The 17347-nt window shown below is 45.7% G+C and overlaps 1 protein-coding gene across 3 annotated transcripts in view; it reads right to left on the bottom strand.

The window, feature by feature from the left end:
- Nucleotides 1-17347, bottom strand: part of ARL13B (ARF like GTPase 13B) — a 116147-nt gene that overhangs the window by 93725 nt on the left and 5075 nt on the right. Inside the window, exon 1 of one of the 3 annotated variants that reach the window (XM_085879837.1) lies at nucleotides 11282-11600. The exons of 1 other annotated variant lie outside the window; for it this stretch is intronic. In XM_085879837.1, coding sequence (XP_085735963.1) covers nucleotides 11282-11284 — 3 coding nt within the window. In that variant the 5' untranslated portion in view covers nucleotides 11285-11600. Of the gene's footprint in view, nucleotides 1-11281; nucleotides 11601-17347 lie in introns of those variants that run through there. One more of the 3 variants, XM_085879834.1, reaches the window with a different exon arrangement.

The raw sequence follows: 17347 nt of genomic DNA, 5'->3' as shown, positions 1-17347 counted from the left end.
ACAGATCGTTCGGGGATAACGTCCCGGCTAGGCTAGTATAGAATACGAACAATGCTGGACCAATGAAGGAAAAGATGAAAATGAGCTGAGAACATTTCTACACCAGCATATATTTACAATCAACCGAGGAAAGGTATGTGACACAGTAAATTGGGTTTCTTGGTGTTTACAGCAGGGAAAGCAAGGAATTTGTGGGGTGCGACAAAAGGCAAGCAATTTACAAAAGCAGACACACAGCAGACTTAGTCCGTTAGAACTTCTACAATCTTAACTTATGCTACGATAGGCGCCATCTCACACACACACACACACACACACACACACACACACACACACACACACACACACACACACACACACACACACACACACATTGCTCATCTATTAACATCCATTGCTATTAACACTACGTGCTATTAACATCCATTGCTCGTCCCCGCATCACGCGGTTCGAGTACAGCCTGAGTTATGTTGCACGCCTCTGTTTAGTGGCGAATTGTATCGATACAAAGGTACGAGGTGGTGCAGGAATATTTTTCCCGTGTGTGGGAGGTGTTGGTGGTCAAAGTGGTGAGTTTTTGGTGAGCGGGGGGTGAGCAAGTTGAGATGCCGTTGGAGATTGACACGCAGATTTGAATGAAATAATGGCGTGCCATGCTTGTGCTGTGCACTATGTAGTGTTTTTAATGGAGGAAGTTTGTTGGTTCCAAGTCACGGGAGGCATCGTCGTGTGCTTACTACTCATTGCATTTTGCATGGTGTGTGTGCTTGCTTGCTTGCCTTGTACCATGGCTAAAAGGAAAGGGTTGGAATAGAAATCAGAATTGAAGATAGAGATATAGTTAATAGACCTAACTATTAGACCCACGCAACACACTTCGTCCCATTAACCAACTGGACATGAGGGGAAGGTCCGACTGCACAAAGACTAATGAAATAACTGCCTGGGGATCACTGTATGTTGGGTGCCATTGCTTTAGAGGCATGCGGTTTTGCAGAACCGCAACAATATCGTTTTTGGCCTTACCTCTCAATGGTGGAGAATCACTTTGAAAATTAAATACTTCTTGCATCCGGATCCAGATTCGGATAGTCACCAAAATCGAATCAATTCGTCCTTACCACACCCCCAACCTGTCCACCAAGTTTCATCCGAATCCATCGACAGCTTTTAAAGATATCGTGCTATATATCAGTTTAGCACAATCTCTCAATGGTAAAGGATCACTTAAAGATTTCTAGTAGTCGGATCCGGATTCGCATTTTCACCAAAATCAAATGAATTTGGCGTGGTCACACACCCAACCTGCCCACCAAGTTTCATCCAAATCCGTCCATAACTTTTTGAGATATCATGCTTTATGTCGGTTTCGCCCTATCTCTCAACGGTGAAGAATAACTTAAAAAATTATAGAAGTGAGATCTGGATCCAGATCTTCAGCAAAATCTAATCAGTTCAGCCTTGTCACACACCCAACCTGCCCACAAAATTTCATCCGGATCCATCCACAACTTTTTGAGAGATCCTATACACAAACAAACAGACAGAAAGGGGTGAAAACATCACCTCCTTCACCTTCGGTGGTGGAGGTAATTAGCTCAGGTATAACCAATCAGCTTCAAAATCACACACCAAGTTAATTGGCCTCCACCTGTGTTAAATTGAAGTGATTCTGATTATTTCAGAATAAAATCAGCTGTTCTTGTAGGTTGCCTCTGCTGGGTATGGCATTTCACAACAAAGACTCAACCATGAACACCAAGGAGCTTTCAAAACACCTCCGGGATAAAGTTGTGGAAAGGCACAGATCAGGGGATGGGTATAAAAATATTTCAAAGGCCTTGAAAAAAACCTTGGAGCACAGTCAAGAGAATCATTAAGAAGTGGAAGGCATATGGTATCACCAAGACCCTGCTGAAATCAGGCCATCCCTCCAAACTGGATGACCAGGAAAGTTGAAGACTGATCAGAGAGGCTACCAACAGGCCAATGGCAACTTTGAATGAGCTCCATGCCTTTATAGCAAAGACTGGTCCCTGTGTGCATGTGACAACAATATCCCAAGCACTCCACAAGTCTGGCCTGTACAGGTAGGTGGGATGAAGGAAGCCCTTACTCAAAAAAGTCCACCTTGAGTCCTGTTTGAGTTATGTAAAAAAAAAAAAAACACTCCAGAGATTCTGAAGACCTGTGGCAAAAAGTTTTGTGGTCTGATGAAACCAAGATGAAACTTTTTGGCCTAAATGCAAAACGTTACGTTTGGTGCAAACCCAACACAGCAAATCACCCAAAGAACACCATCGCTACTGTGAAGCATGGTGGTGGCAGCATCATGTTCGGGAGATTTTCACATTAGCAGGGACTGGGGCACTTGTCAGGATGGAAGGGAAAATGGATGGAGAAAAATACAGAAAAATCCAAGAGGAAAACCTGCTGCCCTCTGCAAGAAAGCTGAAATTGGGACGGAAATTCACCTTTCACCATGACAACGACCCAAAGCACACAGCCAAAGCTACACTTGAGTGGCTAAGGAACAAAAACATAAAGGTCCAAGAGTGGCCCAGTCAGAGCCCCGACTCAAATCCAATCAAAAGTTTGTGGCATGATGAAGATTGTTGTCCATCAACACTCCCCACACAACTTGAATGAGCTTGAACAGTTTTGTACAGAAGAATGGACAAATATTGCCCAATCAAGATGTGCAAAGTTGGTAGAGAGCGATACCAACAGACTCACAGCTGTAATTGCTGTCAAAGGTGTTTCTAGCAAGTATTAACTTGGGGGGGGGGGGGTATGGATACTTATCCAACTAAGATAATTTGCTTTAATATTTTAATTAATTTTCTGAAATTTGTAGAATGTTTCTCACTTGGAAGCTGTGGGATACAATGTGTTAATAAAGGTGGAAGAAGTCTCATTTAATGCAATTTCATTCCAGGCTATAAGGCAACAAAAGGTGAATTATTTGAAAGGGGGTGTACACTTTCTATAGACACTGTAGCTCCACTCCATATAATACGCTTCGACACAATAGAGCAATTTAAAAATGGCCTGTCATGGTCGCCTGTTCAACTCACAATCTTATGAGATTTGCGGAAACCCCATGGAATTGCAACTGTCAAGTGCCGACCATGAGACCCAAAACCAAGAGATCGCAAAATCAACTTCGCACAAAGAGGAATGTACTGTACCTGACAGAGTGGTCACAAAGTCCAGTTACCCTCTCCCCCTGGCTTCACCTGAACCCCCCCCCCCCCAATCATCATCTACCCTGGTACGTTTCGTTTATATATGTTCATGTTAATACTTTGGTGTGTATGACAATAAAAGTTTTGTGTATTCATAGTTTACATTTATACCTATTGGGTGTCGATTATATTCATTCAAGTTCTGCGGAGGAGGTAACGGGACTTTGTAAACACATTCTAGATTGTTGGCTAAGAGGCATTGTAAAAGCGTTACCTTAGAAGTGGAGTTAGATATTATTCGTCGAATGGATGCTCGTTAATGTACCATTGATGTTTCTGCACAGTACTGGCACTCCATAGCGATAAAAAACAAATACCCCCTCCCCGCCACCAGCCCAAAAAAATACAACTTTTTTATTCAAAATTTTTGATTTTTGTTTTTCCCCTAAAACTCCCTGGCACTCACTGATGAACCCGTGAAAGTTTGACGAAGATTCATTCAGCCATCTCTGAGAAACATGGTGACACACATGGCTCTCTTATACAGGGTGCCCCACAGAAAACCAGGAAATTTGGTACAGTATGTTTAAAACTAAACAAGAGCAAACTTAGATGTAGGGTAAAACAAAGATACACTTTATTTTCAAACAAAACAAAAGCAAACTTAGATGTAGTGTAAAACAAAGATACACTTTATTATATGTAAGTTTGTTGATATGGTAAAATAAATCTCAAATTTCGTGGTTTTCTGTGGGGCACCTTGTCGTATGGAAAATCGTTCCATCATCTTTAGTCGTATCTATCTATCTATATATATATATATATATATATATATATATATATATATATATATATATATATATATATATATATATATATATATATATATATATATATATATATATATATATATATATATACACAGGGGGCTGCAAAAGTAGGTATACAGTAATGAAAAAGAAAACGTATTTTATTGATTATACAAGCATATTAATCAATAATAACATACCAATCATAAACATATTGTTACGTTTGAGGGGGGGGTATGCATTCAAAGGGTAATTAGGATGTTTAATTAGGTATGCCATGCTGTTCGAGTTTACCAGGATCTCGATGTAATAAGTAGCAATTCAATGGTGATAAGTTGTCTAGTAAATGTTCATTTCTTCAAGGGGGGAAATGATAATTGTCACGTAATTAGATAGGGACACGGGATAGGGTAAGTGTGTCTGCGTAAACCCCTTTTGGTATTCTCTGGAGACTGGCCGTGACGTCACAGGACAGTGCAGCGGATGGCTCCGCCCCTTCATCACGATTGGCAGAAGGCGACGGCGGTGGGCCAATAAACGGCTCGATTGGAAGTGACGAGGACAGGAGGATAAAAAGGTTCTGTTCAGGGTCGAAAAGGAAGAGGAAGAAGATTACAACCAAAAGATCGTGTTTTTTTGGTGGGGAGGCTGTTGCGTGGGGAGCATCCTTGTTGTTGTGCTGATTCGATCGTGTTCTTGATCGTGTCTTGGAGCCTTGCTGAGCCTCGTGCCTCACCTTGGTTGGCTCTGGGGTTCTGCTCACTCGGAGTACGGGGTCGAACGGCGGGCGGACCTGCCTCCCTCTCCTGCTCGCAACTTGGCGCCAGAACTGGTTCCCTGGCGGCTATGAGCGGACTTGGGCCAAGACCAGGAGGTCGACAGCACCATGGTTTCTCCTGACCCCCCTGACGAGAGCAAGGCCAGCTCGTCCGGCGCCGATCCAGGGACAGTTGCGTCCACACCACGGTCCAGCCTGACCACCAGAAATAGCTACGTTGTGTGTGTGTGTGTGTGTGTGTGTGTGTGTGTGTGTGTGTGTGTGTGTGTGTGTGTGTGTGTGTGTGTGTGTGTGTGTGTGTGTGTGTGTGTGTGTGTGTGTGTGTGTGTGTGCTTGGCGTCTTAGAAGGATTGAGATCTCTATATTCATTGGAATTGTCTGTGTTTTTCCCCACGCCCGATCCCACACCATCCCTTCGAATCGCCCCGGATCCCTCTTCTTGCCGAGTCTTGTTATTTCTGCTTAATAGTAAAAACTAATAAACATCATCAACTCAGTGAAAAGTGACTCGTGCCACCTTCCTCGTCCCGTTTGTGGTAGAGCGATTAGAACCGCCATGTTTGGGTTATAAATAAATAAACCGCCTCCATCGTTTCGGCTCATTCTACGTTGGCGGGACTGTTCAAGTCCCGTGGACGTCACATTGGTGTCAGGGTGTTGGATGTTCGAACCCCTCTAAATTATATACCAGGATTAAAATCTCGCCACGAATTGGAATACAAAATTACTACAGAAAAGCGCGCGAGCGCGGGAAAATTTTGGCGGGATTTTTCAAACTTAAATTAATTGGCGGCAAACGGGACTTCTGCACCATGGCGGATGTGCAGATGTTTGAGGAGGAAGGCCACGTGTCTGGCAGCGAGTCGGGGGAAGAAGGGAGAGACGGGGGTAGGGTTGGAACCTCCCCCATTCCGAGCGTGGACCGTGCTTCATCGCCCGTAACGGAGCCGGCAGCGCCGGAAACCGGCACGATGACGATCTGGACAATGTTGGAACGTTTAATGAGTGCAATTACAGCACAGGGGGCAAAAATGACGGCACAGGGGGCACAAATGGCAGAAATGACAGATCAATTGGGGGTAATGGGGTACAGTTGGGTGCACGGATTGATTTAATGAGGGATGAATTGGGGGAAAAGATGGAGAAAATGAAAACTGAGATGCAGGAGTGTGTGGATGTTAAATTGGGGGAAATACAAAGTAAATTTGAGGATAGATTGGAGGAAACAAAGGTAGAAATTACATTGGAGGGGGAAAATATACGAAAAAAATTGGTAGATAAAATTGATGCAATGAACATTCGGGTTGATAAAGTGGATGAAAGCCTGGAACGTCATCGTGCCTGTGTGGATGCTCGTATGCAGCTGCAAGTTGAAGAGTGGGGAGAGCTGAGGAAGCAAGGGATGAATTTGGCGGAGGAGGTAAAAGGATTGGAGGCTCGTTTGGACGAACAAGATAAAATTATGAGCCAAGATGAAGTCTTGGATAAAGGCCTGGTAGAGCCGTCTTTTGTAAGTAGAGTGTCCGGGTTGGTTGAGGAGCAGCTACAAACTCGCGACGGAGCCTTGGAGGAGGTTGTGCGGGCCCAGAAGATCCTGCGGGAAGAGGTGAATCGGTCCATTCAACGTTTGGAACAGGAGGCAAAATTGACCCATGAGACCCTCACCACAAAACATCTTTGGCCACAGTGGGCTCCGAAATTGGATACGCAGCCACAAGGGTGTTTGATCCCTGGGCTGGATTCGGACAAGGGAGAAACTGAGAAGCGGGCCACCGTAAAAGTGATCCCCCTGGTAAATTTTGACGGGTCAGGGAGCGTTGAAGCTTTTCTGACGCAATTTGAGTGCATTTCCCGACTAAACGGGTGGAATGAGCGGGAACGTACAGGGAATTTGGTGGCAACGTTGCGGGGACCAGCCGCAGATGTGTTAAACGTGATTGCGGAGGGGATGTTGACCAGCTCCCACATTTGCGAGGCGTTGAGCCGTCGGTTTGGGTTCGCGGAAAACTGTGATCTGGTGCGGGCCCAGCTCCAGCACCACAGATTAAAGCCGGGTGAGACAGTGCAGGAGCTGGCACAGGACATTTACCAATCAGTCAGGATCGCGTATCGGGACCTTACAGTGGAGGCATGGGACAGACTGGCACTAGAGAAATTTTTAACTGCTCTCCCTGACCCTGAGGTCCGAGCGCGAGTGGAGTTACAGGATCCACCCACCGTTCACCGAGCGGCCGAGTGCGCGGCCAGGCTGGCCTCGTGGAGTCGGCCGGGTCGGGTTCCAGAGAGGCCATCGGTGACGATCCGACAGGCGGAGATCCAGGATCAGGGAGGGGGGCTGGGAGAAATTGGCATTACCCAAATGTTTCAGGAAATTTGCCAGAAACTGTCAAGTTTGATAAGGGGTAATTCGGTAGTTGGTGCGCCAAAGCGGCGGAGTCCAGCCCAGCCAATAGAGCAATTTGATTATGGCCGAGGGGGTCCGGAACCGGAAGAGACATTTCATCGATACTGACGGGGGCCTTTTATGGGGAGTTGTTTCCGGTGCGGGCGAAGAGTACATATGCAACGATATTGCCGGTACCCGGCGATGGAGAGACCCTCCAATAGACTTTCAAGCCCGGAGAGGATGAATCCTCCTGCTGAACCGCCAGGTCTATCCGAGATGCCCTTTCATAGGTCAGGTCTGGAGATCACTGTCGGGGGTCCGGGAGACTAGATCAGGCTGAGCATATATGGCCATGCTCGGCTGCTGACATTGTGGCGAAGTGCCCTCCTTTGGTGGAAAAAATGAATTGTGGGAAAATTGGCATGGGTTTGTAAGTTCTGCTGGGTTTTAGAGTGACAATCGGGACAGTGGGTAATTGGAAACAAAGCGGGCACGAGTGGCTGTCCAATGGCTGGTGCGTGGATCGGGTGAGAAGTGCTGTGTGAGTTGTTTTAAGTGAAGAAGTGAAATGTATGGTGCACACATTGTTTTTTTATTGGGCATGGTGTGGTAACAGGGAAGGTCATGGTCGGTGAAGTGTTAGAAATGCAGGTGTCACATATAAGGCCGATGGGGTGGGGGAGTCATGTGGGTTTTGTGGGTGGGGATGATGTGCTTGTCCACAGGGATTGCTGAAGCTCACGGTGAGCGGGAATTGCGACCCCCTTCAAGGAGATTCACCACCTGGTGGCTAATGGTGACAGTGTCTGGAGGCAACTGGGAGAGGGTCTGGTTGGGCGACCAAGGCGGGTAGGACCTTGGCGACCCAGGAAGGCCAGAGGAGCCAGTGAGACCCCTTCCAGAGTGTTGTACGGGATTAGAGCTGATAGCTACCAGGGGGGAGGGAATCAAAGGGAGCGGGGCGGAGAAACGTCCGGGTTGGACTAAAGCTTACCTGTGGGCATGGTTGCACCTGAGACGCCCCCATCATCTTGTGGTAACCCACCCCACGGCCATGACGGGATTCAGCCTGCATGATTAAAATGAGGACCATGACCTAGAAATGTGATGATGACCATGGTGTGAGTGTTGTGAAGATGTGTGAGTCCCACTCGATCCCGCACAACTTGACATGTGCAGCAAGGGCATGATGTCCGCATAATTTTGGGGCAAACAAATTTGAAAATTGGCTCCCCAGGTAACGCTGGGTCTATTAGCATCCACTGGGGGAGGCGGTCAAGTGTAAATATCCTGTGAATAGTGTCGTTAAGGCTTAGAGTAGGAATGTAAAGTATAAGTGTTGTGTTTTTGTGGAACCTTTTGTTTCCCCTCCCCAGATCACTGGAAGAGTGCTGGGCAAGAGCGATGATCCAGAAGATGGAGTGCAACTTCGCTCAGTGCTCTCATGTGATAAAATAAAATAAAATAAAAATAAAAAAAAATGAATGATTGCTTAGGCGAGGATAAGGCCATAAGGGGGTAGTACATTAAGCAGGATAGGTAAGTTAGCTGCGACTCGCTGCCCATTGCCCCTCCTACTTTATTTCGTTAGGTTAATTAGGTGTGAGGTCAGTAAGTGTTAAGGCTGGTACGGTAGCGCCTGTGATATACCTTGCAGGAGCTGCGGTACCAGAGGAGGGGGCAGTGTTACGTTTGAGGGGGGGGGGTATGCATTCAAAGGGTAATTAGGATGTTTAATTAGGTATGCCATGCTGTTCGAGTTTACCAGGATCTCGATGTAATAAGTAGCAATTCAGTGGTGATAAGTTGTCTAGTAAATGTTCATTTCTTCAAGGGGGGAAATGATAAATGTCACGTAATTAGATAGGGACACGGGATAGGGTAAGTGTGTCTGCGTAAACCCCTTTTGGTATTCTCTGGAGACTGGCCGTGACGTCACAGGACAGTGCAGCGGATGGCTCCGCCCCGTGATCACGATTGGCAGAAGGCGACGGCGGTGGACCAATAAACGGCTCGATTGGAAGTGACGAGGACAGGAGGATAAAAAGGTTCTGTTCGGGGTCGAAAAGGAAGAGGAAGAAGATTACAACCAAAAGATCGTGTTTTTTTGGTGGGGAGGCTGTTGCGCGGGGAGCATCCTTGTTGTTGTGCTGATTCAATCGTGTTTATGATCGTGTCTTGGAGCCTTGCTGAGCCTCGTTCCTCACCTTGGTTGGCTCTGGGGTTCTGCTGACTCGGAGTACGGGGTCGAACGGCAGGCGGACCTGCCTCCCTCTCCTGCTCGCAACTTGGCGCCAGAACTGGTTCCCTGGAGGCTGTGAGCGGACTTGGGCCAAGACCAGGAGGTCGACAGCACCACGGTTTCTCCTGCCCCCCTGACGAGAGCAAGGCCAGCTCGTCCGGCGCCGATCCAGGGACAGTTGCGTCCACACCACGGTCCAGCCTGACCACCAGAAATAGCTACGTTGTGTGTGTGTGTGTGTGTGTGTGTGTGTGTGTGTGTGTGTGTGTGTGTGTGTGTGTGTGTGTGTGTGTGTGTGTGTGTGTGTGTGTGTGTGTGTGTGTGTGTGTGTGTGTGTGTGTGTGTGTGTGTGTGTGTGTGCTTGGCGCCTTAGAGGGATTGAGAACTGTATATTCATTGGAATTGTCTGTGTTTTTCCCCACGCCCGATCCCACACCATCCCGTCGAATCACCCCGGATCCCTCTTCTTGCCGAGTCTTGTTATTTCTGATAATAATAAAAACAAATAAACATCATCAACTCAGTGAAAAGTGACTCGTGCCACCTTCCTCGTCCCGTTTGCGGTAGAGCGATTAGAACCGCCATGTTTGGGTTATAAATAAATAAACCGCCTCCATCGTTTCGGCTCATTCTACGTTGGCGGGAGTGTTCAAGTCCCGTGGACTTCACAATATCAATAATAAACATATTAATCGAGTATTAATCAATGAATTCTAGTATTAAATTAATCCTAGCACCACTATTATAATCTATCTATAATTCCAGCAGTGTGTGTGTGTGTGTGTGTGTGTGTGTGTGTGTGTGTGTGTGTGTGTGTGTGTGTGTGTGTGTGTGTGTGTGTGTGTGTGTGTGTGTGTGTGTTTGTCTGTCTGCGACCACCGTTTCTCGACGACCGCCGGTCCGATCGGATTGAAACTTGCCAGGAATATTTCCGGGGACCCGCAGATGTGCCTTTTCGAGGTTTGATATCGATCGGATGAGCGGTTCCCAAGTTACGGCCATTTATCTGTCGACCAATGACAATACACGGTGCTATGACATCACGAATGACGTCACAATTAATGTTTATTTATTCTTTTTTTTGCACGATTGACGGTCCGATCTGATTGAAACTTGCCAGGAATATTGCCGGAGCTCCGCGGATGTGCTTTTCAAGGTTTGATATTAATCGGACCAGCGGTTCCCAAGTTAGGGCCATTTATCTGTCGACCAATGACAGGACACGGTGCGATGTCATCACGAATGACATCACAATTAATGTTTATTTATTTATTATTATTTCTTTCGCACGATTGAAACTTGCCAGGAATATTGCTGGGGACCCGCGGATGTGCCTTTTCGAGGTGAGAGACAGAGACAGAGACAGAGACAGAGACAGAGACAGAGACAGAGACAGAGACAGAGACAGAGACAGAGACAGAGACAGAGACAGAGAGAGAGAGAGAGAGAGAGAGAGAGAGAGAGAGAGAGAGAGAGAGAGAGAGAGAGAGAGAGAGAGAGAGAGAGAGACGCTGCACATACTGGCACTCACCTACGGGCCCGTACGAGTTTAAATAAAGCACAACACACACACACACACACACACACACACACACACACACACACACACACACACACACACACACACACACACACACACACACACACACACACACTGCAAGCATGTAGTTGGTACATCCATCCTACGTGCAGACAAAATAAATATAAGGTGTAGATATTTGATCTGTCCCTCTCCTTGAGAAACGACTAATGGATACCTTCAGTGAGTCGCTAATAGTAATGCCATGACATATAAAAGCATTTTTAAACCTAAAGTATTTCGGACGACAAGAAAAACAACATTGAAATCATCGGTGGCACGAATATGACAACGTTACCATGGTAACAACTCGAATGAGGCACCATCCGAGCAAGTAAGGAAGCAGTCACCTTCTTCAGGCCAGTTCCATGGGACTTTCGAGACGGTTTCAAAGTCGTATAAATGTACATGGCCGCAGTCTGGAATGGTTTGAGAATTTTCTTTTTTCGAGTTCCATTTGAAGAGAAAAGCGACGGAAGACGACGTTTGGACTCGTCCCGGGTGCATAGATTGATCACGTGGCTACAGTTGCTTCAATTCTCTCTCTCTTTGCCCTTGTAATATAAAAGGTATTTATCACTCCCTACCACGTTAATATACGACACCACTTCGATTTAAGTTTAATACAATTAAAAGGAGGAATACCTGCAGTTCCCAAAATTTAGTCGCTATACACCTCGACTGTTAAACTTGTTGGAAAACAAAATTTTAGAACTAATTGGAAAAAACACAACAGAATCTGAAATGACACAATAACGTATAATAATAATAATAATAATAATAATAATAATAATAATAATAATAATAATAATAATAATAATAATGAAAGCCTTCTCAGAAATGAACCAATGTGAGATTATTTATTGTGGAAATATCTAAATAGCGAGGAACCGGTGCAACGCACGGAAGGGAGCTGGAGAGCCGGTTCGTGAAGGACTTTGACAAAAGGATTCGTGCAGCTGAGCCCAACAGAAGTAAATGGATTAACACAACAAAATACAATGTTACAATCGCTCGTGAAGTAAACTACGGATTTCAATGACGTCGTGGCGAATCTGCAAATACCGAATCCGCGAATGTCACCGGTGGAAACACGATCGCATTATCTCTTCATTCTCCTTTAAACGCAATCTCCATTTTCAATCCAATCACAAATTAATACTGTACTATTAATATAACAAAATCAAATATTACAAACACTCGTGAGGTAAACTACGTATTTCAATGACGTCATGGCGAATCTGCAAATGACGAATCCGCGAATGTCACCGGTGGAAACACGATCGCATTATCTCTTCATTCTCCTTTAAACGCAATCTCCATTTTCAATCCAATCACAAATTAATACTGTACTATTAATATAACAAAATCAAATATTACAAACACTCGTGAGGTAAACTACGTATTTCAATGATGACATGGCGAATCTGCAAATGACGAATCCGCGAATGTCACCGGTGGAAACACGATCGCATTATCTCTTCATTCTCCTTTAAACTCGATCTCCATTTTCATTCAGAACAACATCATTCCAATCACAAATTGATACTACACTATTAACATAACAAAATACAATATTACAAACACTCGTGAGGTATACGAAGAGAAACGTCATTCTGATGTTATAATCCACCGATTTGGAGAGAGCAGCTTCGTCTGGATCGAAATTCAAAATCATAATTGCATTGAGGTGTTTATGAAAACTCTCACCCACCTAAGGACACCGGCTGGGACCCCAAAACGTCCCACAAGAAGTTTGGCGGGGCTGGCCACAAAACTGAGGGAGCATTTCAGGGACGGACGGACAGACAGACAAACACACTCCTGCTTTATAATATAGATTGTCTCAGAAATAGATCTATAATACGCCAACCAACAATATGGAGCCCTTAACAAGATCACCATCGCAGGAGATGTATTTCTACTAAAGAGAACAAAAAAATAATTATGATCTTGGGGTCTTGGGGTCCTGAGTTCGAGCCCTGTTGGCCATTGAATGAACACCAGGTGAGGTTGACTCAGCCTGTCAACCTTCCGAGGTCGGCGAAATGGGTATACAAATGTGCTGTACTGTTAATAGAGGGCACTGCATCAGCGGCACAGCCGTGCCCCCAGAAAATGATGCCATTAGCATCCACAGGCTGCACACGATAGCGAGCTAATGGAGTGCTTCCTCGAGTGCTTGAGCCACTTGGCAAGCACTCTTCAAGCTGCTTGGTCCTCCTGGACTCCTTGAAGGAAGCTAATGAATGACCAAAGACATGAATACATGACAATCTAATCTCCAAAAGGTGGATGTTCAAAGGAACAGTCACAAACCTCCTGTACATTGGATGACTTAAAATATTTTGCGCCAAATGAATACAGAATGAACAGTGTAGCTTTAAATCTTGTAGCTTGTAGCTATTTATCTTGTAGCTTTAAAAGTTGTCTCATTGCTGGGGCTACTTTGAACATGAAAATGTTTTTGTTTTTCAAAAAGTTAATTGCACTTGATTAAACACGAATCCTTTTGACTATGATTTAACGAATTAATACACCTGCATCATGTGGAGAAATGACTGAACAACAGCAACACAGTTCGACCGGGTTTATAGAAGTATGAACAAACAAGGATATGCAAAAGTCAGTCATGTCAAACCGAAACTCCCAGGCTGAAACAGCTGTCACGACCCAGTTTGCTGTACTGTTTCCCATTAATTTTGTGTGCCAACTTCCCCAATAAGATGTTAGAGACATATTTCTTACTCACTTTCCTTAAACTGAGATCACTGGATTCACTGCTCTCACGACTTGAATTAGCTAGTCTTCAGAATGGCTAGCATACTTATAGAGGCTCTTTGTACGCTCCAACCACCTTTCCGGGCAGTCTTTTCACCTAAAAATATATTCATTCAGTTTATTGTTTGATTATATGGCCTTTGAGCACACTTTAAACACGTTTCAAATCATACATTTATGTACAAGCAAACATAAAATGTACTATGGTGCAACATTGAACATTGTTCAAAGTTGCCCCAAATTTTTCAAACTTATGCTATTGTAAAATTATAAACTACAGGGAAAGTTAGTGTTGTCCACATCTTCATCACTAATAAAGTTAAGGTGTGGTTACACTGAAGGATTTTATGTTAATACACATAACTTTGAGCAAGTAGATGTTTACACAACGAAATTTCTGCCAATTTCAGGCTGCAATTTTGAAATTCACTGCAGAACAAACGCAATAATCACTGAAAATAATTTATAGTAAAGATAAGTATTAATATCTCGAAAATATCATCATTATAAAATGCTTTTTGAAAGCAAGTAACTTGAAAAAATAATCAACAGAATCATTTTGGGGAAAACGTTCAAAGTTTTTCTGCCTTTCAAAATTTTTCCCACTCTACGAGTCTACGGTACACCGTAACTACTAAAATAGAACGACTGACACATTGACATGGAATTCTGAGAAGACGAGTTCCAAAGGCACATGCAAAGCATTCAATACACCAACAACAAAAAATAACAGGAAAAACTAGAAGGGCACTCGGTAGAGCGCGTACCTCCTCCACGCAATGCCTGATCCATGAGAACATATCGGGCACATTACATTTTTAAAATATCGTGCTATACAGTACAATATAGTTTTTAGCCCTGTCTCTCAATGGTGAAGGCTCACTTAAAAAAAATTCAATAATCCTCGTATCTGGATCTGGATCTTCACCAAAATCTAATCAGTTTGTCCTTGTCACACACCCAACCCACCTCCCAAATTTCATCCAGATCCGTCCACAACTTTTTGAGATATCCTGCACACAAATAGACAAACAAGAAAACAAACAGACAAACAAACAGACAGACAGAAAGGGGTGAAAACATAACCTCCTTCATCTTCGGTGGCAGAGGAAACAACAAACAGCAAACATAGAAATCAACTGAACAATAATTCAACAGCAAAGCATCATACAGATACATGAGGATACAAGAGCTGGAGGATGGTAGGAATGTGCGACTCACCTCTGAGCTGTCTACGATGAGTTTGATTCTCAACCCAACGATAAACTGTCACCCTGGTGTTTCACAGGCATGGTGATTCATCAATGTGTGTGCCTTACCTGAGATGGACGTCAAACTGGGCTTCATGTCTGTCATCGTTAGTTAATGGACGATGAAGATCCTACCGTGTCCTTCGTGAAGAATCGGCAAGCTATCGCCGGCAACCTGAACAAATTACAAATTCATGCTTTGACTGGCTGCTGCGAAGGCAACGGCAAAATGCCAAGCATAACCCGTGCAGAGAAACTGCTTTGGGCAGCACCAACTCTACGCAAAGAGTATTGTACATCTCAGATCTCAGAAAAGAGCTGGGCCACCAAATCTCACCAAATCTCTCTCTCTCTCTCCCTCTCTCTGAAAGGACCGTCCGGCAACCCCCCACTCTCTAACCCCCCCCCCACCCCCCCCCCCCCATCTACTGCCTCAGCAATCCTCTTGTGGAAGTTCATTCACTCAAACTCCTGGGTCTCACTATCAGCGAAGATCTTCCTTAGGAAAACCACATTTCCAAGTTGGCCTCCAAAGCCAGTCCCCTACTGGACATCCTCGGTCGTACAAAGTCCTTCCTTGGCACAAATGAACTATCCACCGACAAGGCCTTCATCCACAGCTTGATGAAGTACTGCTCTCCTCTCTGGTCTGGCTCCCCTGCCTCCCACCTTGCTCAGCTTGACACCATGGAAACAGGTCAGGTCAGGTATGGGAGCATGTGCCATAACAGCGTGTCGCTGCGTCCACTTTCCGCCGATACTCCAAGGGCCTCCGTCTGGCCATCCCCAGGCAGATGCCAGGCCCATCCCCATCTCCTTGAGATGATGGTCAACCTGCTGCAACCACGAGGCACGTGGTCGGCCCACTGGCCTTCTCCACTCATGAGACTCCCTCGCTGAGAGAATCTGGTGAGCAGGATCAGCGTCAGGAAAACGAGCCACATGTCCATACAGCCGCAACTGACGCTCACGGACTATGCAGGTAACACATCTCATCCGAGTCTCTCTCAGCAACCGCTCGTTGGACACAAAATCCGACCAGCGATAGCCAAGGATTCTCCGAAGAGACCTGGTACCAAAGGAATTAAGTCTCCATCTCAGATCCTTGGTCAGAGTCCAAGTCTCGCATCCATAGAGCAAGAGTGGAAGTACCAAGGACCTGAAGACTCGGACTTTCATCCTGCACAGGTACCGGCAGCGCCACACCCCATGATCCAGTGAATCCATGACTCCCCAGGCCCGACCCAGACGTCTATTGACCTCTGACTCACAGCCAGCAGAGACATGAATATCACTGCCAAGGTAAGTGAATGTCTCCACGACCTCAACATCCTCACCACAAACAAACACAAACACAGACAGGACAGCAGCATCCAAGATGTCACCGAAAGCCTGGATCTTAGTTTTGACCCAAGAAACCCGTAATCCCAGCGGCTCCGACTCCTCATTCAGCACTGCGAGGGCCCCCAAGAGGATGTCTAAAGTCTCCACAAAGATGACTGCATCATCTGCAAAATCAAGGTCCGAGATCTTGACATTCCCAAATGATGCACCGCAGCTTGATCTCTCCGACATACTCACCAAGAATCGAGTCCATACAAGTGCTGAAAAGTGTGGGGGCCAGTACACACCCCTGAGGAACTCCAGTAACAACTGGAAATAAGTCAGAGATGGTACCACCACACTTCACAGCACTCTCAGTACCAGCGTAGAGTTCAGACATCAGATCGATCAGTTTTGGTGGCACCCCACGAAGACCAAGAATCCTCCAGAGGACATCCCGATTCACTGAATCGAACGCTTTACAGAGATCAACATAGGCTGCAAGCAGCCCCTGCCGAAACTCTCGTCTGCGTTCGGTGAGGACACGAAGGGCAAGGATACGGTCAATCGTTGACCTCTTTGGTGTAAAGCCTGACTGCTCTGGACGCTGGTGCTCAAGCAGATGGTGGCGAACCCTATCAAGAATTATCCGAGCAAAGACCTTGCCTGGCACTGAGAGCAGCGTCACCCCTCGGTAGTTGTTGCAGTCTTGGCGATCACCCTTCCCTTTCCAGAGAGGGACAACAAGGCCCCTCTTCCAGTCAGTTGGGATGATGCCTGTGTTCCAGGCAGAGCACAAAACTGCATGCAATGACACGAATGCAGCATTTCCACCAGCCTTGAGAAGTTCAGCATGGATGCCACAGATCCCTGGAGCTTTGCCCCGTTTCAACTGGTTCACCGCAGCCCGTGTTTCCACAAGCGAAGGTGGACGACAGTTGATTCGAGGGTCAGCAACAGGGATTGTAACACCCTTGATGTCCAACTTGACAGCTGGGGGATCAGCCTGG

Source organism: Eptatretus burgeri, chromosome 1 (genome assembly GCF_056783735.1).
Source record: "Eptatretus burgeri isolate ZD-2024b chromosome 1, Ebu_testis_v1, whole genome shotgun sequence".
Lineage (NCBI taxonomy): Eukaryota > Metazoa > Chordata > Myxini > Myxiniformes > Myxinidae > Eptatretus > Eptatretus burgeri.
This window is presented reverse-complemented; position numbering and strand designations above follow the sequence as displayed.